The sequence below is a fragment of the Cricetulus griseus genome, chromosome 7 (assembly GCF_003668045.3).
Source record: "Cricetulus griseus strain 17A/GY chromosome 7, alternate assembly CriGri-PICRH-1.0, whole genome shotgun sequence".
NCBI lineage: Eukaryota > Metazoa > Chordata > Mammalia > Rodentia > Cricetidae > Cricetulus > Cricetulus griseus.
This window is the reverse complement of record NC_048600.1, coordinates 112,338,029-112,358,243: the sequence shown is the minus strand read 5'-3', so window position 1 is coordinate 112,358,243 and position 20,215 is coordinate 112,338,029. Positions and strand designations below refer to the sequence as shown.

The following is a 20,215-nucleotide window of genomic DNA, read 5'->3' as shown; positions in this document are numbered from 1 at the left end:
CCCACCCCACCACCCCCACCCCCCCATCCACTCCCTGATGGCATGGAGAACTTCTGGAAGCCTCCTGGAAGACCTTCTGAAGCACAATCAGTTCTCTGCATCTCTTTAAGTGTGGGGGCCCCAGAGGAGGTCCTGGGAGGTCCCTTCAACTCCTCTCCCATCAGCTTAAACATGGAGATCACACAAAGTTTGCATCAACCAGAAAGTCAGCTTTATTAGCCCATCACCAGCAGAGGGGAGGGGAGACAGCTGGGGACAACACTAAGAAAACACGGTCCTGGCTCAGGCCTCCAGGATGTGAGGCTGGCGTGGGTCAGGAGTGAGGCAGATCAGTTCCTGGAACTCTGGCTTTGGCTCTGGCTGAAGCTGGATGAGCCTTGCTCTTTAAGGATGGACCGGGGCTGGCGAGAGGATGAGGAGAAGACTGCAAAAAAAGGAGAAAAGATAGGTGGGCTTTGGGAGCTAAGCAAACTGCCACTCAGTGGGGAAGGGAGGGTCGGGGCTCTGGGAGGAGGGGTTTGGCCCTTAAATCACAGAATCAGTCTGTGGACCCCCGGGGCCTTACCTTCTCTTTCTCTGGAAGAATAGGAATGGCCAGATGAGTGTTGCGAGGAGGAGATTCTGGGATGAAGTAAACAGGGAGACATGGGAGCGTTAGATGTGCTGGGAGTAGCAGGGGGCAGAGGTGCTGCCAACAGGGGCTAAGGGCCAACTCACTGGGCATCCTCGCCATCCAGCAGCCGGCGGTAGGTGGCAATCTCCTGCTCCAGCCGCGTCTTCACGTCCAACAAGATATTGTACTCCTGACTCTGCTGCTCCATCTCACAGCGCAGCTGAGCCAGCTGCTCCTCCACACCGCTGATCAGACCCTGGATCTGGGCCAGCTGCATGCAGTATCGGCCCTTGGTCTCTTCCAGGCTGCTCTCCAAGGACGCTTTCTGTGAGTGGCGGAAAGGGGGAAAGGTTGGTGGTGATGACCAACTGTGTCTCTGCATTTCTGTCTGGGCACATTTTTTGATAGACACAGGGATCTTGACCCCAGCTGGGGGAAATTGGAGAAATGTTTTCCCAACATTCTGGCTTTCATTTCTCCTTCTCTATAATGGATACCATGACACCACTTCCAGTCTCATGGAATGAAAAGTGGGACTGGATGGTGACCCTCTTGAGGGATGGTGACTAGGGGACCTCACTGGGGCAGGATTCTTCATACCATGCTGAGCTGGGACTGTAGTTCGATCTCCAGGCCCTGGAACACTCTGCGGAGCTCTGACACCTCACTGCGGCCACTCTGTATCAGCTCACTGTTAGAGGCCACTTCTTTGTTCAGCTCCTCAGTCTGAAACAGGAGAGAGGACAAGGTGTGAGTCTCTCCAAAGCCTCCCAGCCCAGGAGTCCAGGAGGAGTACGGGGGAGGTAAGTCCCACCTTGCTCAAGAACCAGGCCTCTGCATCCCTGCGGTTCTTCTCGGCCATCTGCTCATACTGGTCTCTCATCTCATTCAGGATGCGGCTCAGGTCCACGCCAGGGGCTGCATCCATCTCCACGTTGACATCCCCACCAGTCTGACCCCTCAAGGCAAGCATCTCCTAGGAAAGATCATAAGGAGGTGGTCATCTCTCCTGGGAACGTCACTAAATCAGCCTTTCTCCTCCAAAACCAGAAGCAGCCTCACCTCCTCATGGTTCTTCTTCAGGTAGGCCAGCTCCTCCTTGAGATTCTCAATCTGCATCTCCAGGTCGGCTCTGGCCAGGGTCAGCTCATCCAACACCCGGCGCAGGCCATTGACGTCGGCCTCCACGGTCTGACGCAGGGCCAGCTCATGCTCATACCTGGGAGAGAGATCAGAGCTGCAGATGGACAGCCCTATTCTTTTGTCCCTGCGCCCAACCCTCTGCCCTCTGCCCTCTGCCCTCTGCCCTCTGCCCTCTGCCCTCTGCCCTCTGCCCTCCTCCCTCTGCCCTCTGCCCTCTGTCCTCTTCCCGGTGCGATGGCTGCTCACTTGGTCCTGAAGTCATCAGCTGCCAGCCTGGCATTGTCGATCTGCAAAATGGGCTGTGCATTCTCCAGAGTGGCCGCGATAATCTAGAACGGTAGTGAAAAGATAGGTGGTCTGATGAGCCAGTCAGGGACCCTCTGCTCAAGGCAGAAGGATAGAGGTGGGCAAAGCAGTCTCTCCAAATCCAGTGATCACATGGCTGGCAGGTCAGCTCCAACAGCTTCCGCAGACAACTGGCTACTCCGCCACCCACCTCAGGGTATGCATGCAGGGTGCACTTCTGTCTGTCACCACCCCTATCCTGGGCCCAGAGATAAGGAGCTGAGCTTCCACATGAAGTAGCCTCAAGAGCATTAAGAGTCAGAGTCCCTGTTCCAGCTAAGGCAGGGGTGTTCGAAAGGGACCCTCCACCACGTCTCTGGGTAACTCTGAACATGAGCCTCCAAAGGTCTTCAGTCTTCTTCCTTATATATCAGACTCTTAGAAGTGGCTTCCTAAAAGCCACTGCAGCTCTGGCCTCTTACTTCATCCACCAGAGCCACCCACCTTGCTCTTCAGGTCCTCGATGGTCCTGAAGTAGGAGCTGTAGTCTTTGGTCTCAGCGGGCCGCTGCCTCTGGTACCAGTCACGGATCTTCACCTCCAGGTCAGTGTTGGCCTCCTCCAGGGCACGCACCTTGTCCAGGTAGCTGGCCAGGCGGTCGTTGAGGTTCTGCATGGTCACCTTCTCACTGCCCACCAGGAGTCCATCACCACCACCAAAGCCACCACCAATGCCACCACCAAAACCACCACCAAAGCCACCACCAAAGCCACCACCAAAGCCACCACCAATGCCACAGCCAATGCCACCACCATATCCTCCAAAACTGCTGCTGCTGAAGCCCCCACCATAGCTGCTCCCCATGCCGCAGGCTCCCCCAGAGGAGAAGCGAGAGGAGCTGACTGACAGGCCCCCATAGGTGCTGGGAGCCCGGCAGGATCCTCCAGTCAGGACAGAGGAGATGCGGCTAGAACCGCCACCGATGCCACAGGAGCCCTTCATGGAGCTGGAGGAGGTGAACTGGCGGCTGCAGGTGGTCATGTTGTCCAGAGAGGTGAGAGCGTGAGCAAGTCAGCGAGCGAAGGGAAGAGAGAGCAGCTCAGGGAAGGATGTGGATGCTGTGGGTGCCTCAGACACCAGGTTCCTTTATATGCACCTGGGGAAGGCGGGGCCCTCGACTGCTGACTCTAGGTTCCCCTCTGGATTTCGTCACTAAGTCCCGTCCAACTCCCCACTCTGGATTATTCAGCCCAGGGTGGACTCTCCCCTCCATGTGCTGGCTCAGAGTTCCCACCCAGTTCTGGGGGCGTGGAGCCGAGAGAAAAACACACAAATCAGAGTTAGCACTGAGTCAGGCTGGCCAGGCTTCTGTTCCTGAAGCCTGAGGGGACAGCAACAGTGAGGTCTTGATGCCGGCAGCTCTGTGACAGCCGCGTCCTCAGGCAGTGAGTCAACCTCTCAAGCCTCCCTGCCCCACAGTGAGAACCTTAGGTGGCAGAAGCCCCATTGATACCCTCCCAGGCTGTCTTGGGGTGCCATCATGGGATTCTCACAAGCCATGCTGTAGAGCTGGGCTGCTCACTGTGGAACCCAAAGCCCTTCACCTCCCCTCTCTGTGCCTGCTTTCTCTCCGCAGGGACGTGTCTGGGCCGAGTAGCTGTAGTCCTTTCAAGTTCTAAAAATCAAAGGATTCCCTTTCCTATGGGATCTAACTTGGATTTGGAGGCTGCCTTTGAGACGCCAGGATGTTCACAGTGGCGTACACAACAACCATATCCTATGCAGCCACACACCTGACCTGCCTCACTCACTGACCAGTACAGGAGGATTTTGTCACCCCTCTGGGCCTGCAGGATATATAACAGTCACAAAGAAGCATGCCTGAAGGACCCTACCCCAGTGGCCAGCCTCTTCAACCTTCTTTTGCAGGCTAGCTGCCTTTCACACCCGCCTCCATAATCCTGGCCCCTAACATGAGGCTCTGCACCTAAAGAGCATTCATTCCAGTGCACAGCTCCTCCATCCCACCTCTGGCCTCACCTACTCAGGGCCTGCCTCTGTTGTCTGTAGTGGACTGCAGTGGGGGGAAACTCCATCCTGCTCCTAATACTGTTGGTGTGTCCCCACCCCCACCTCCACTCCACCCACCAGGGGCCTCAGAGTCCCCATGTGGAAACCATCTTGCCCAGGGGCTGATCTGCAGCTTTTTGGTGGCCATGGTTCCAGGCTAGGCTTGGTGGCTTTGTTCACCCAGTGTGCACAGGGCTGTCTTGCTCCTTGTAGTGCTCAGGGTTACTGTCACACCTGCTACGCAGTGCCGAGAGACAGGCCCGAGGTGGTATCATCCCCATTTCCAGTCTACAGATGAAGGCTTGAGAGCACAGGGACTCGGGGGAGGGAGGGGCAGGGGGGCTCCCAGAACATCAGCCCCTGAAGACTCCCCATCATCCGAGCCTCTCTCTTTGCACCTCTCAATACTCATCTTTTTATTGATCTCTGAATTAACCTTGTGGGTGAGAAGGACTATGGAGGAGCAAGAAAGGTGGAAGTCAGCCATTGCCACTACTAGGCTTGTAGCCACAAAGCCGGAACTCTAAGGCTCCCACGAACCTTGCAGGCAGGGGGCAAGTGAGTCCAATGCTCACCTACCTCCCCATAGTGTTTAGTAGGAGTTCTAGCCACAGTGGACACAGTCTTGGCCTGAAAAGAAGGATGGAGTCTGGACCCAGAGACAGTCTTCTGGATGCCATGGGGCAACGCCCACAGCACTGGACCCTGTGCTTGCCCTGCCATTCCTCTTGAAGTGACAGAAGCCCAAAGAGTCTTGCCTGAGGCTGAGGTCTTTTTAGGGCAGGAAGTTTTGTTTTTTACACCACAACTCACTGTGGCCTGTTGGCCACTCCAACCAGAGGTTAAAATACTCTGCAGAGGCCTCCCATCTTCTCTAGTCTTGACCCCAGCAGTAGTCTCCAGTGTTGGGCTTCAGAGAGAGAAGAATTCAAATGGGATATTAGTAGATTAAGCAGCAACGAACTTAATCAGAGCAAGTAAGGAAGAAAGAACACACACTTTAGACCAGACAGGTGTGAGCTGAGCAGCAGCGGCCTCCACACTAGCAGGCATGGAACTTATATTTTCTCATCCACACTATCACCAGCCATGTGCCTCTACCAGGGTGAACACTTACAGAAAAGGGTATGCTTTTCTTAGAAGCCCACTTTGTCCAGAATTTAGTCTATGTATAATATGTAAAAATATACTCTAGGGTTTAAGCACTCCTAAAGTGAAAAGTTTATTAAGGTAAAGAGCAACAGAGCTCAGCACACGCTCTCCTGGAAACCAACCCTTGAAGTTGTTCTAATATAATCTAACTGGCAGGGCTCACTATCACCCATTATCTCAGATCTGTTTGGGGGCCCCTGAGCTAGCCCATCTGGAGCCAACCACCACCATTATGTATACACCCAGTTTCAGGGCCTTGGGCTGGCCCACACGTGTTCCTTCTGTTCTCTCTTTGGGAAGCCTGTTTGGTCGGACCCTTCTGGATCAAGCTTCTGTCTAGTAAGAGCAAAGCTAAAACATCTGTTTGGAGGAGCAGACCTGGAAGGGGGAACCCAGTACTACTCACCCAAGCCCAAATTTTGTTAAAAGGATCTCAAAATCTTGTGGGAACCAGTCTGTTGATATCTGGAAGGGCCTGGAATTCATGTCCAACCACAGACCCATCTCCCTTAAGATTGGAACTGGGCATCATGGTCACCAAAGACCACCAAGCCCCAGCTACAGAAGGTGAAATGTTTGCCCAAGGTTTAGCAGTATGGAAGATGAAAGATTCAAACCCAGCGCCAACTGCCGATCTAAGGTTCATACCAACTCTCTATAGACAGACAGACAGACAAACAGACAGACAGACAGACAGACAGACAGATCACAGAGTCAGGAGCACAGCACTCTTGACTCCCAGACCATATCCACCACAGGAGACGTCTGGAGAAGTGTGACCCCCCCCCCCCACTGTGGGGCTCAACTGTAAAGGAAGAGGCTTCCCTGTTGTTCCTGACCCTCTGGAGGGTCTTGGCAGGGCAAAGTTGTGACTGGACCCCAGGTGGTCACAGATAGCAGAGGAGTGGGGGACACTTCCTCTGAGCTACTGAGGCACATTAATCCCGAAGTTGTCAGAAGCAGGACTATTAAGCTACAGGTGACAGGCACTGAGTCTGGTCAAGCTGGTGTCCCTCCAGGCAAGGAACTCCTCCCCCATCTCTGCCCTTCACCCCACCCCTTCTCAGGTATGAGGTCATGTCACACTTGAATTGTCCAGGAAACATCATTGGCCAATGCCGCACCTCAACTCACAGCGGTTCCCAAACCCGACAGATCATCAGACTCTCTACACAGACTCCTTGCCTGCCCCAACCCCTACTTGAGCATTGCCCAGGACAAGCCTGGTCTTGGGGCTCTTTTACAAGCTCCCCAAGGGATTCCCAGGCTAGAGAAGGAGGAGGTGTGAGATGAGGGGGTCTAGAGAGCCTGATAAGACAGAGGGACAATTGCAGGCCCTGGCGGAAATGTGGTGAGCCACAACAGAGCAGCCAGGAGTCGGGGCAAGCTGCCTCGGTTTTCCTCTCTGGGATATGGGAATCACACCGCTGTCTCACACACATGTCAGAGTGAAGACGAAATAAAACAAGTAGACTGCTAAGCACTGCTGCAGTTATTTAATAGGGTCTATAAAACACCCACTGTGTGCCGAGCACTGACTCGAAAAACAAGACAGAGAAGCCTTCCAAATGTACAGGCTGGTGAGAGAATTTGGTAAAGACGGGTCTAGTGCTGTGTGTTTGGGTCTTAGTGCTACACAATCATGAAAGGAGGCAGAGCAAGGTCCTTGGGGATGGGCAAATGTCCACTCCAGACCCTGGTTCTGTGACTGGTCCTGGGTCAAAAGGAATTTACACGGGTCATGCCCTCTCTCTACTCCTCCCCCTACTGCATGGCTGATACCCACTGCTGAGAGCAAGACTGCTAAAGGCCCTCACACCAGACACCAACAATGAGCCCTTTAGGGAGCCTAAGGCTCTATCTATCCAGGATGTGGCCTAGGACAGAGCCACCCTGGTTCTGGTAACTCTGACCCCCTCAACTCCTCATGAGACCCACACTGCATGAGGGTTGAGTGTATTGTCAGGCCCACCCCTGTACCCTGCTCAGTAGTCCACTAGAAAGAGCACCTCTGAAGCCTCCTGAGTCCTCACAGACCAGACAGTGTTCCTTCTTCCCCTAGGCACACGCTCTTCTGTGAACACTACATCCATCTCTCTGCAGAAACCTAGCAGGAGTTAGTGTGGTGGGAGAAGAGGCTCAGGCCTGGCTACCCGTGACATGGGACTGTCTATCACAGGAAAGGGGAGCCGGGAGCAGTCACATGCCTGTAGCGTCTACTAGAATGGTAGGACCTGGAGGTGTGGGCAGACTTGGTATGGACAGTGAACCCTCCATGGAGGCTCACCACTCGGCCCCCAACCCAGGCTCTGGCACTCATCCCCGGTAACCTCAACCTGTCTGAGATGCCCAGGGACAGAGCCACTAAAGTTCTTTACACAGATCCCTAGCGAACCACTCAGTGTGGCCATCTGACCTCATGTTGTAGGCACGGCTGTTCCATGGGGGTCCCCCACACACACAGAACACACCACCTGCCTGCTCAGTCAGAGGAGGACCACAGTCCAGGACTGTCTGCAGTCCTCCCCTCACTGACTCCTCCTCATTCCTGTGAGAGCGAATCCCCAGTCTCCAGACGGTGAAAGCCCTTCCTGCTTCACAGCTGAGGGAAGAGAGGAGGTGGAGCCATGTCCGCTTCCCAGAACAGAGCCATGTCCTCTTTTTGTCCTCTCCTGATTACTCAGACTTCAAGAAGACACCTGAGTCATAGCTTGTCAGAGCCTCAGTGGCCCTATCCACACAATGGGGCACCTCTCCCCGGAGTCTCCCTGCTTCCTGGGACTGTGGTTCAGATAAATGAGCTCACTCCTCCAGAGTAAGCCATCCTGGCCCAGGCTGGTTCTCTGGTTATGGCCAGGTGTCCAGCAGAGGCTGGGGGAACATGCTTCTCTCCTGCCCCCATCCAAGCTGTACCTGCTGGCAGGCAGCTGAGAGCACCAGCTTTGACGGCATAGAGCCTGGGCAGCTTCGAGTCTCCCAGATACTGCCGCAGCCCAAAGAGGAAACTCACAACCCCACATCAGCATCACCTCTCTCATCATCCACACCACTCTCTCACCTCTCATGTCTACTGTGCCCTCCAAGGTCTAGGAGGGGCCTGCGACCTATCCAAAGTCCAGCAGCTGCAGCTCTGGCGGCTGTCCCTAAATGTTCCATGTCAACCTCCCCTGACCTCAAGCTCCCATCACATCAGGCCTCCGGGACTCTAACCCCTCCACTGCCTTTGTCCTTAGGTTCCACTCTCACCACCTGGAACTGGGAGAGAGAAGGTATCTCTGGGTGCTAATTCAAGATTCCCAGCTCCCAGGCCCCTATATGAATTTAGACAGGGAACCCCTTTTTTTAACTTTTTCTGCCACCTCCAGTCCTTGAAGAAAACCAGGAAAGCAGATGCCTTGCTCAGTGACTTTCAGATTTTACTCAAAAGAAGACGCCTAGGGTGTCCCTGACTCGGCTGCTCACAGCTGCCACAGAATTAATCTTGTCTGGCACTCTGGGAATCCTAGGTACAGGTGAGGCAGGCACTGCCCTCTTCTGTTTCCCCTCCCTCACCTTCACTCCAGGTAAGGAATCAAGGGTGCCCACCACCAGGAATGCTCCCTGCCATTACCCTACACTGGGCCCCAGCTCACCCCTGTTCTTAGCTGACAGTTCACGTGAGGAGACAGTGAAAGAAAGAGCCCATTCTTTTCCTCCCGTCCCAGCTAGGAACCTGCCTTTTCCAAGAAGCAGGGGCCTCCCACTCATCCCCATAGTAAGAACATAAAAGCTCCTCTTGTGAGTTCATGAGACTACCATAGGAACCTGAGCCCTCAGCCCACCTACTCTACCCACAGGGTAGGTGTGCCTCTCTGCATCCTGGCCCACCTCCTCTCTCAGGAGGAGCCAGGAATTGGATGAGTCATCCCTGGGGAATCAGGCTCCTGCACCTTCTTAGATCTTCCGGTCCATTTATGGGTGAGAAATGAGACTGCTAGGAAGGAAGGGACTGTGTGACGCCCAAGGTCATGAGACTGCATACAGGAAAGGCTACATAGGGCCACCCATGATGCACTCACTCTACTCCAAGGCTGGCTTGGCCTGACCATCCATCCCACCAGGGGGAGATGACTTCAGGGGGTGCAAAGCAGGCTAAGCTCTCTTTACCTAGTCTAAGCTGACCTATGAACTTTACCTACAAGAATGATGACAGATATCCACAGACTGCTTCCCCTGTGCCACACACACACACACACACACACACACACCAGTCCACCCACTGTCACCATGGTCACTTCAGTGTTCAGAACAAAGGACACAGTTCACATCAGGTCAACAAGCTTTAATGACATCAAGCAGGGGGATGCCAAGAAGAGGCTGAAGCAGGAGACTGACGCTGGAGAAGGCTACAAGGCTACCAAGCAGAGAGGGAAACTGTCCCTCTCTGGTCGGCCTCAAGGAGCTAGTCAGGAGGAGCTGAGTCCTTAGCGGGTGGTCTGGTGAACCTGCTCCCGGGATGAAATGACCTTGCCATCCTGGACCTCTTCCACAATGGTACGCACCTGGCGAGTGGTCACGGCTACAAGAGAAACAGACACTCGGGCTGTGGGCAGGTGAAGAAAGCCACTCTCGGCCCTCAGTCCCCTGCATGGAAGCCAGCATCCTACCCCAGTCCTCTCCCAGATACTGCAAAGTCTCTATTCATCTCTCAATATCACACTGTGCATACACCCCCTCCTGCCCTCACTTGCCTCCCTGCCACCCTCACTCAGCTGGGATCCCCGTGTGAGCCGTGGTCGCCTGGACAGGCTGTTTGGTTCTGAGTCAGTTTCTCCTTTAAGAGAGTAACTAGGTAGACTGAGTGCTGCATGAAACGAGTCCTGTATCCACTCTGTTGTAGTCTCCAGTGCTTGGGCTATGTTCCCATCTCCTCCATCACAGGGAGATGCCCAAGACAAAATCCAGGTGCTCATCATCTCTGTTATACTAGACACCCCAGAATTATGATAATACCCCCCAGGAGACTGAGATCTGGAGGTCTGGGACAATATCTCTACCTCCTACCAAGGTCGAGTCCCCAGAGACAACCTGCTCTGGCCCATCTATAGGGTATCAGAAACAAAAAGGTTCTCTCCATCAGATATAAGTCTACTCATCACACTGTCATCACCAGGGTACCAGTCCTCTCTCCATGCCCTCATCAGACCAGCCTTTCTCCTTTGATCTTTCCTCTGGGCATCAATTCTGAGCTTTAACAGGTCCACTCCTCCTGTGCCTACTAAGGATTAGCCATTGTCCCCTGACACTCCTTAGGAACCCTGGCTGGGCAATGTATTAGTGGCTTTCCTACCCCATGGATCCCCCTACCCCAGCCTTCAGTCACCAAGATACTTACGTTCTTTTGGCTTGTACTGAGTCAGGCTGAAAAAAATAAAATTGGAGAGATTAGATGAAGTCTGAGAGTCCCTTCCTTATCCCTAAAACCCTAACCCCATGGCCTCTACTCACTGGGCATCCTCTCCCTCCAGCAGGCGACGGTAAGTGGCAATCTCCTGCTCCAGGCGTGTCTTCACGTCCAGCAGAATCTTGTATTCCTGATTCTGCTGCTCCATCTCACAGCGCAGCTGAGCCAGTTGCTCTTCCACGCCGCCGATCAGACCCTGGATCTGGGACAACTGCACGCAGTAGCGGTTCTCTGTCTCGGCCAGGCTGCCCTCCAGGGATGCTTTCTGCAGGAGAGCAGGTGATGGTCAGTGAGATTGGCAGTTCTGCCTCCCAGGGTCTGCACCCATCCCTGTGCATAACAGCACCATCCCTACCATGCTGAGCTGGGACTGCAGCTCAATCTCCAGGGCCTGCATGGTGCGTCGGAGCTCAGAGATCTCGCTCTTGCCGCTCTGCACCAGCTCACTGTTGGTGGCCACCTCACGGTTCAGCTCCTCAGTCTACAAACAGGACACAGGACTGAAAGGATGACCCTGGACCTTTCTCCAAGTCAGATGCTCCGTGCCCCCATTCCCAGAGCCCAGACACCTTGGATCTATTCATACTCCACCCCTTAGCTGTGACTACCTACCTGACCTCCCTTGAGCCTGTATGGGTCTTGCCCCCAAGCTCCCCACTTCCCAAGCCCTGAAACATGTTCACTGAAACTTTATGGCTAATCTCTACAAGCAGGAAATGATAGAACAGGTCATTTAAGAACCAGCCAGGACATGTAGCCCAGCCCCTGGCTTCTTAAGTGAAGGTGGAAATTCCCAAGATCCTTACCCTTCTCCCTTGATTCCACAAGGCACCTCCCACTCATCCCCCAAATGACTGACTAGATTACACCAGCTCTGTTGATGCAATGAGTGATCCTGACTCTGTAGAGTCTGCACAGTTTGACCAGGGTAGGGCATCCCTAAGATGACGTGCTGCTGACGGAGCTCAGGCCCCTGCAGCCTGCCTGGACTGCAACAGCTCTCACCTTGCTGAAGAACCAGTCCTCGGCATCTTTGCGGTTCTTCTCCGCCATCTTCTCATACTGATCACGCATCTCTGACAGGATGCGGCTCAGGTCCACACCAGGAGCTGCGTCCATCTCCACGTTGATTTCGCCGCCCACCTGGCCTCTCAGAGCGTTCATCTCCTATGAGAAGAGGGGATGAAGATGTGGTCCTACAGTGTTGGTCCTACACTCCCAAGTCTTCCAAGCCCACAACTAGGTCTGACCCCTGTCTCTAAGACATTTTATCTATCCAGCCTCTTCTCCTCTGTGTGTGTGTCTGTGTGTGTGTGTGTGTGTGTGTGTGTGTGTGTGTGTGTGTGTGTGTGTGTGTGTTCTGCATGGACTCTACCCCCACCATAGACTGTGCCTCCCTCGTTAGACTAAGGGCTCTCCAGGAACATCTGATTCTAGGCCTTTGCCCCTCAAAACTTTCCTTCCAATCTCCAAATGCCTGTGGAGAGCCCAGGTTAAATGTTGGAACTAAAGTATTTGAGCAGCTCCTCTTCTCTTCCTCCTCTACTGTCATTGTTAGTGAGGCAAGGACAGGGGAAAAGACCTCTATGAGGCCCAGAAGGCCCCAAAGATGCAGGGATGCATGGCAGCTCTGGACCACAAGAACCAGGGCTCCACAGAAAGGGCAGCCCAATAGGATGACTAAGCCCAACAAGACCTCCCTCCCACGCCCTCAGCCGCTGCTCAGCCCCAGGGATCTGCCACCCACTCTTCGTCTTCTCTGACCTGCTGACCCTGCCCCCTCACCTCCTCATGGTTCTTCTTCAGGTAGGCCAGCTCCTCCTTGAGATTCTCGATCTGCATCTCCAGGTCGGCTCTGGCCAGGGTCAGCTCATCCAGCACGCGGCGCAGGCCATTGATGTCAGCCTCCACGCTCATGCGCAGGGCCTGCTCTGTCTCAAACCTGCAGTGAGAACCAAAGACTTCAGGCCAGGCTGCTCTAACACACAGGTCCCTGTCCTGGTGTCACCCCTGCCATCCCTATTCGAGAGCTAGAAGGACATATGAGGGGGAATCTGAGGGTGGAATGGAAGCAAGTTGCAACCCTGAGCCCAGGGACTGCCACAAGGCAAGACCCCCATCCCATGCCCACTGACTCCCAGACTCTCCTCTGCCTCCTCCTCTCCCAACCCTCTTCAGTAGTTGCTCTATTTGCTCATCCAACTAAGGGGTCACCTCCCAGCTCCCATGACCTCTCACCCCTGTCTTCTGGGAAGCCAGGATGAGGAAAGGTGCCCCAGAGTCCCCCCACGCCCTCAGCTTGTAACCCTCTGGTTGGAACTCACTTGGTACGGAAGTCATCAGCTGCCAGACGGGCATTGTCAATCTGCAGCAGGATGCTGGCATTGTCCACAGTGGCCACAAGGATCTGGGGAGACACAGATCATCAGGTCATTGAGTTTAGGGTGGCTCAGCCTAGGCCCATGTTCTGAGCCACCTGACTGGAGGCTGGGATTCACTACTTTCAGAGAAAGCCCCTCTTCCTGCCTGCCAGCCACTCTCTACACAATGCTGCACTTGTGGACGGAGATGGGCAAGCAGGAGGCCAGTGAGCTGAAACTTGAAAGCTGCCCCTAGTGTTTGCCTGCTCAGGAAGACCCCCTCATATGCCAGCCTGGGACCTCAGGCTAGGCTCAGGCTAGGAGGGGGACGGAGATAGAAAATATCGGAATTAACCTCAGGGCAAAAGCTGTCCCTGAACTCCAGAAAGATGGAGAGCAATGAGGAACCCCCTATTTTCCTATACCCAGAAGCCATCACTGGGAGTGTCCCTAAAAGGTGGCTAGAGGAACCCTAGCCAGCAGGAACTCCACAGCAGGAATCATTAACCCTGGTAAAACTGGGCTCTGCTCCTCAGCCCCACCTTGGAGATTGCTGAGCCACCATGTTGAGGGACAAAAGGACAAAGGAAAGCCAAGGAAGCCAGAAAAGAGAAATCCCCTGAAACATTTCCCATAAGAGCCTGGTGCCCCACCCCCCCCTCCTCTCTTAGGATTGCTATGGCGCACACTCTCAGACCCACACTCCAAACCCCTTCTCACTGGGACACTCACAAACCCAGCTTCATTCTACAGAACCAGCCCCCCACCTATACCCCTCGTGGCCTAGACATCATTGACACAAAGCCTTAGGAATGCCCGAGGAGGGAACAGACACTCCAAAGGAGCCCCACGATGCCAAACACATTTCTGGCCCAGCCAGTTGCCCCCACACACAAGGATGTGGGTCACACAAGCTCCCAGAAGCCAAATCAGAGCCTAGCTGTCCTACGGCAGCCCCCGTGGACTCCAGGCCTTGATGACAGCAGGAAGTGGGTGGTTCGTGCCCCTCCTGCCAGCAACCCTACCTTGTTCTTGAGATCCTCAATGGTGTGGTAGTAGGAGCTGTAGTCACGGGCTGGCCCTGGGGCCTGCTTCTGGTACCAGTCTCGGATCTTCACCTCCAGCTCAGTGTTGGCCTCCTCCAGGGCACGCACCTTGTCCAGGTAGGAGGCCAGCCTGTCGTTGAGGTTCTGCATGGTGGCCTTCTCCCCTCCAGCCAGCAGCCCGTCAACACCCCCAAAACTGCCTCCATAGCCGCTGCCAGTGCCAAAGCTGTAGCAGCTGGAGTAAGTGTTGCTCCCAAGGGCACTGGCCAGGCCACTAGCTGACCCCAGCCTGCAGGAGCCTGCACCCAGGCTGCCAGACAGTCGGCAGGAGGTGCGGGATGAGCCGCCACCCAGGCCAGAGGAGCCCTTAATGGAGCTGGAGGAGGTGAACTGGCGGATGGTGGTGGTCATGGTGGCAGCGGGCAACGGATGTGGAGCTGGAGGGCTTGGGAGGAAGAGAGGCGCCAAGGTGCGTGTTGCGCTGAGGCTCGCCTGCTTCCTTTATAGGGCAGCCAGTGGGCGTAGCGATTACAACAGGTTCTCTGCTGTTTCCATTCCCCTGGGCTTTCATCACCACTGGCCACCCGCCAGCTCCCAGGTGGCTATGGGCCCCCTCCCCTCCCACCACTAGGGCTCTGCCTCATTTCACCAAACCCTGTACTGGGTGTCATGATCGTATGCATGTGTGTCTGTCTCTGGTCTCGGGCCTGTCACCTGTGATTCAGGCAGGCCCTCCAGCTATGCTTTCCCATGACCTAATACGGACAAGAGGAGCTGGCGACGTCACCTCCACTCAGCCCTCCCAAGCAGCTGCCACCCCAGCTTGATGGGAAAATGAAGTGGGGAGTTAGGCACCCCCCCACACACACACACACATTTAAGGTGGCTTCCCTTTTCAACATGCCACCCCACACATGTGAAAAGCCTGGGTCTGGGAACTGGGGAATCAGAAAGACAGGTTACCCATCCTGAATTGAGATCTGGGCCTAAACCCACCAGGCCCACTACACTACACAGAAACTACCTCAAGACTCCAGTTGCCAACCCAGGCAGGAAATCGGAGCTTAGCAAGGAATGCGGTGTCCAAACAGGCCCAGCTCACTCAAGGAGTGGGCTGGTTTTCTTGCTCTTCACTCAGCTACAGCACCCCCCAACCCAAGTCACGCCTCTAAGCAGCCCCAACACCCAGGGACACATCCTGGGATGAGGCTTCCCCTGGCCAGTTTTCTGAATCTGTCCCCATCCCTGGGTTCCCTAGGAAGGCCAGACTTCTCTTCTAGACCTTTCCCTACTTCCTTCCTGCAGTACAGCTTCCAGGACCAGGTGGGCAGAATAGAGTTCGGCTATAGTTCAGGAGAAAACAGAACTTGTATTGGAAGGGTGCCTTATTAAAGGGAATCTGTGGAACCATGAAGGGGTTGTCTCTTTCCATATCACTTACCCTCTTCTGTATCCTGAGACATCTCAGAGGAGGTAGGGACAACACAGGTCCCAACCAGGAGAAAAACTAAAAGATATCCCTTTGCAAATACTCCTACCCCACCCCACCCCTGCCAGGTTCCCCATGACAAAGACCACAACATGGTGTCCCCCCCCCAGGGGGGGGGTGCTACAGGACCCACCCCATGGCTCCACCTAGCGCCATCTCCTAACATCCTAAGCCCAACCCTAGGTCCTAGGGTCCTGGGAGGCCTGCTGGGCGGAATGTGATCTTGTTTCAGGCTGCCAGTGGGTTTCTCCTCCCAGACAGGTCTAGACAGCCCCCATCAGCAGCTGGGAAAGATTTCCCCAATAGCTCAGGAGCTGCCAAGCCACCAAAGCACACAGGACGCCCCCCACACTCACACAACACAACTGCCCCACCCCACACACACCCCCAGGGAGCCAGGTAGAGCCGGTCTGGCTTCTTGGGCTGGCTTTGAGACTGCCAGGCTGCCACCCCCTCATCCATCAAGGCCCTCGACCACTCTGGGAAAGTCACCTCTCCCAGCCAGACCCCTGTCCCTTTGTTTTAATGCAAGTGTCCTCTAACAGGTGTGGTACCCAGACAGTCTGCAGGCCCTCCCAGGAACCGGCACCAGGAGATAGCCCCAGCTTAGAAACAGGATGCTCCATACCTCCACCCTCAACCCTTCCACCTCCTCCCCTCTTGACTTCCAAGGCACCCAGGCCTGGATGGAGTGGGCAGAGCAAGTAGGCAGGTGACAAGCGATACCAGACGTTTAATGAACCCTCTCCAGCCCCTCAGCCCACACTGCCTGAGCTGATGACCAGACAAATGACAAGTTCAAGGACCAGGCTTCTTCAAAGCTTTATTAGCAGTTCCTGGGGTAAACCCAGGAGGCCCCTCTGTAAGGGGCAGCACAAAGCAGACACAGGAGGCAACAGCTAGCTCATGGGAGCTCCGGCATGGCGGTAGATTCAGGGAGCTGCAGCCTCGACCTCTGAGGCAGGACTGTCGCATGGAGAATGGGACCTCAGTGGGTGGAGCGGTGCACCTGCTCTCGGGAGGAAACCACCTTGCCATCCTGGACTTCTTCCACAATGGTGCGCACTTGGCGGCTGGTCACCATGGCTACAGATGGCAGAGGAGAGGGTATAGGGAGCCTCAGGCAGGAGCCCCTACCAAACCTGCCACCTAGCCTGTAGCACCCTTAGTCTCCCCCAATACCCTATACACAAAACAGGATAGTCTTACCTTCTCGGGAGGGCTGTGAGGCCATGGATGAGGAGTATTGACTAGCCAGGCTGCAGGGAAAGAGGACCTGTCAGCCCAGAGGTGCCACAAGCCAGCAGGGCCCTGGGAGCACTGCCGGGAAGGATCAGCAGCTGGGGAGGCCCCAAGAGAGTGAGAGGGATCCCACACATTGGGAAATCATAGCCAGGAGTTCACAGAGAACAGCACAAACCAAGGATCAGATGCCACAAGCTCTTCAAAACAGGAGGGAGAAAAGAAGTAGCCAAGGGCATGTTGTGGCTACATTGTGGCTACTAAACCAGGATTTACAAGGAGACGCTGCACAGGTGAATTTTCCATATCCTGAAGGGCCCAATAAGACTCCATTTAAAGCAAGAGAGACTGTCTAGACTGTAGACAAAATTCACCATTATTGGGAAACGAGGACTAGAATGTGTGGCTAGGCATGGAGACCCAGGACACTCTTGGCTTCCCGTGGAGACTTTTATCAACATTCCCAACTCCAAATCAAAGTGTCACTTGCCCTGCACCTCACCTTGTCCTGGCTAATGATGTCACCAACACATCATACCAGTCATCCAAACCAGAAACCCAGGGTCATTGCTTCCCACTCCTCCACATGCTCTCTTAGCGTTTATTGAGTAAAAACTGTGAGCCATGCTTACACACACACACTCGGACATTCCATCCTGCTGTTTTTAGGGAGACAACACAGCCCCAACCCCTAGCTCTCGAGACTCTGTCAGCTGGCCAGACTCCCTACCCGGCCTCCTGATGTCACCCCTCTTCCCCTCTGACCCATGTCTCCCTCTATAGCCAAAGCAAATATTCCCAAAGGTGTGGCTGCCCCTGGCCCACAAGACCTGGCCTACACGCTGTCTGTTGACACTTGATAACCAGCCTCATGGTCAGGATCACACCTTTCTGTTTCACCCCTGCACACCTCCACATTCACATTGACTGTTGACTTTCCTTGGACAAAGCAGTGTCCAGCCCAGCCTGGTAGGTGCCTCGACCCCCCACTCACTGGGTATCCTCTCCCTCCAGCAGGCGGCGGTAAGTAGCGATCTCCTGCTCCAGCCGGGTCTTCACATCCAGCAGCAGCTGGTACTCATGGTTCTGCCTTTCCATGTCACAGCGCAGCTCACACAGCTGCTGTTCCACACTACTAATGAGGCCCTGCAGCTGGGCCAGCTGTGCCCCATAGCGTGCCTCTGTCTCTGCCAGGCTGTTCTCCAGGGATGCTTTCTGCGGCCCAGGGGACAGGTAGACAGTGAGACAAGAGCTGGGCCCTTCCCCACAGAAGACCCCCAGAGAGTGATCCCACCCGGGTGACTTATATGTGTTTCCAGGAGAGTTGGGTGTATGAGGGTAGAGGGACCCCCCCGGGATGGGCTGACCATGTTGTTTCTGGTTCTCCCAGTGGGGCTTCTATGTGGCAAGGCTCAGAAGAAGTGGCAAGAACCAGGTAGGACAAGGGACGATGACCCACCATGCTGAGCTGGGACTGCAGCTCAATCTCCAGGTTCTGCACAGAGCGGCGGAGCTCCGTGATCTCTGTCCGACTGCTCTGCAGGGCCTCCGTGTTAGTGGCCACCTCACGGTTCAGCTCCTCCGTCTGAAGGGAAGAGTGAGCACAGGGGCTAAAGGAGGCTTTCAGAGGAGACAGAGGATGGGAACTGTCCCTAAGCCCTGTCCTCCCAGAACTACCCCTCCCTGGCCTCAGAAGAGCTCATAGGCACCTGCATCCGTCTGTGCCCACAAGGAACATGTGCTGTGGTTTCAGGACCTGCAGGGGACCCTTGCTGAGCTCAAAGCAGGCACTGGGGATCACTGGTGTGCTAGTGGCTGTCCCCAGAACCCACTGTTCATTCACTAGGTGTTTATCCAAGGCATGACCTACATATCCAAGCACACACATGCAGCAAACACCTGTGGTGGGTGGAGCCTGAGCCAGGTTGGGTGGCCTGGATTAGTTCCCCAGGCCACAGCCATAGCCACAAGGGAGCACCTTGGGTGTCTGAGCTTCTCAAGACCTCACATTTACTCTAAAGCCTGAGCATTGGTCTAAGTGGTTTCCAGAGAGTCTGAGAGTGGCCCAGGCCATGCCAGCAGGCAGCATGTGCAGCCACACATGAGCACACCTGGCCCACATGGCCACCCACCTTGGTGAAGAACCATTCCTCGGCATCCTTGCGGTTCTTCTCAGCCATCTTCTCATACTGGTCTCGCATCTCATTCAGGATTCGGCTCAAGTCCACACCAGGGGCTGCGTCCATCTCCACACTGACGTCCCCGCCCACCTGGCCACGAAGGGCATTCATTTCCTGGGCAGAGAAGACAGTAGGAGATCACCCAAGGCCATTCTTGGAAGAGACCCTGTTCCTCAGGGAAACAGACAGACAGCCAGGCCAGAGACTCCCATGTAAAGCTGTAGACAGATGTTGCCTCGTTCTCAGAGGGCTGTGGATTCCATCGGTCTCCCCACACACACAATGTTACAAGGGTGCCTACCACCCACTTTCCAGTTTGTGTGAAATAAGAGAGAGATGGTAGTTCTCCAATGAGGGGAGAGGGAAGAGAAGGCAACCTCACCCCACTCCCTAACCCCTGGCTTCGTCCCTTAGCCATCAACCCTATAGTATAAGCAAGGGGTTGGCCACCCTATGGTGACATCGCTCCAAGTCAGACCTATTAAGCAATGTTGGTCTGCTGGAAAAATGCAATTTTGCACTTAGCCTCAAAGTTAAGGGATGCCCTTTCTTGGGAATCAGGTTCCCCCAGCCCAGGACCGGCAGTGTTGATCTGGGAAGGAAGCCATCAAGGCAGGACTAGATGGCTGCATGAGCCCAAATGGGGTCTAGACGTCCATTCTTGGACTGCACTCTGTAGACAGAAAACTCAGAAGTCTTTAGGAAAAACAGTCATCGGGCGGGGAGTAGCAGAGATATGGGGTCAGACCTATGGGTGGATGGATACAAAGCATATGGGCACAGGGTTGAGTCACTGTGCAGCACTGGACATGTCTCTAACCCTCTCTGAGCCTCCATTTCTTTGCTGCCAAAAGAAGAGGGCAAGAACCTCTTCCTCCCAGCTGCGCTGTCAGTGACTGCAATGAATCAGTTTTAATGCTGGGCAAACATGCCTTGTTATAATTAATTATAATAATTAGCACTGTGTGTTAGCCTGATTCACTCATTAGTGAATTAACTGTCCCCGAACAGTCAGCCAAGCCTGCAGGGACGAGCGGAAGTCTCTTTGGAGGGAGGGCTCACTGAGGGCCAGCATCAGGCTAGGAACCCACTGGTGATAAGGACTGGACCTAGTATGCAGACCCAGCCATCAGAAGAAGTTCTGTGGTCCCAGCTCCACAGCAGGCTTCTCCAATGTCTCCAAAGCTGGCCT

General features: G+C 54.7%; 3 protein-coding genes across 3 annotated transcripts in view; all 3 read right to left on the bottom strand.

Moving 5' to 3' along the window:
• Positions 1 to 329: 329 nt before the first annotated feature.
• Positions 330 to 3,082, bottom strand: Krt16 (keratin 16). Its single transcript, XM_027427709.2, has 8 exons — positions 2,546 to 3,082; positions 2,003 to 2,085; positions 1,676 to 1,832; positions 1,428 to 1,589; positions 1,214 to 1,339; positions 718 to 938; positions 566 to 621; positions 330 to 424 (listed from the first exon to the last, which is right to left on the bottom strand). The coding sequence occupies exons 1-8, from the start codon at positions 3,080 to 3,082 to the stop codon at positions 330 to 332; spliced, it is 1,437 nt and encodes a 478-aa protein (XP_027283510.1).
• Positions 3,083 to 9,726: 6,644 nt separating this feature from the next.
• On the bottom strand, positions 9,727 to 14,523 carry Krt17 (keratin 17). Its single transcript, XM_027428172.2, has 8 exons — positions 14,092 to 14,523; positions 13,031 to 13,113; positions 12,492 to 12,648; positions 11,712 to 11,873; positions 11,062 to 11,187; positions 10,751 to 10,971; positions 10,638 to 10,663; positions 9,727 to 9,821 (listed from the first exon to the last, which is right to left on the bottom strand). The coding sequence occupies exons 1-8, from the start codon at positions 14,521 to 14,523 to the stop codon at positions 9,727 to 9,729; spliced, it is 1,302 nt and encodes a 433-aa protein (XP_027283973.1).
• A 2,066-nt stretch (positions 14,524 to 16,589) lies between these two features.
• Positions 16,590 to 20,215, bottom strand: part of LOC100760630 (keratin, type I cytoskeletal 42) — a 6,633-nt gene continuing 3,007 nt past the window's right edge. Inside the window, exons 4-8 of the mRNA XM_027428171.1 lie at positions 18,976 to 19,144; positions 18,303 to 18,428; positions 17,838 to 18,058; positions 16,811 to 16,860; positions 16,590 to 16,687 (exon numbers count right to left, since the gene is read on the bottom strand). Coding sequence (XP_027283972.1) covers positions 16,590 to 16,687; positions 16,811 to 16,860; positions 17,838 to 18,058; positions 18,303 to 18,428; positions 18,976 to 19,144 — 664 coding nt within the window. The remainder of the gene's footprint in view (positions 16,688 to 16,810; positions 16,861 to 17,837; positions 18,059 to 18,302; positions 18,429 to 18,975; positions 19,145 to 20,215) is intronic.

What these genes read in the sequence shown, in the direction of transcription:
- Krt16 (XM_027427709.2), bottom strand. Translation starts at nt 3,082, where the DNA reads ATGACCACCTGCAGCCGCCAGTTCACCTCCTCCAGCTCCATGAAGGGC. An exon ending in TGAAGAAGAACCATGAGGAG is followed by an intron (nt 1,590 to 1,675) that starts GTGAGGCTGCTT and finishes GATCTTTCCTAG; the next exon opens with GAGATGCTTGCCTTGAGGGG. An exon ending in TTCTTCCAGAGAAAGAGAAG is followed by an intron (nt 425 to 565) that starts GTAAGGCCCCGG and finishes CTTTTTTTGCAG; the next exon opens with TCTTCTCCTCATCCTCTCGC.
- Krt17 (XM_027428172.2), bottom strand. Translation starts at nt 14,523, where the DNA reads ATGACCACCACCATCCGCCAGTTCACCTCCTCCAGCTCCATTAAGGGC. An exon ending in TTGAGGATCTCAAGAACAAG is followed by an intron (nt 13,114 to 14,091) that starts GTAGGGTTGCTG and finishes GTGTCTCCCCAG; the next exon opens with ATCCTTGTGGCCACTGTGGA. An exon ending in CTGGAGGGAGAGGATGCCCA is followed by an intron (nt 10,664 to 10,750) that starts GTGAGTAGAGGC and finishes TATTTTTTTCAG; the next exon opens with CCTGACTCAGTACAAGCCAA.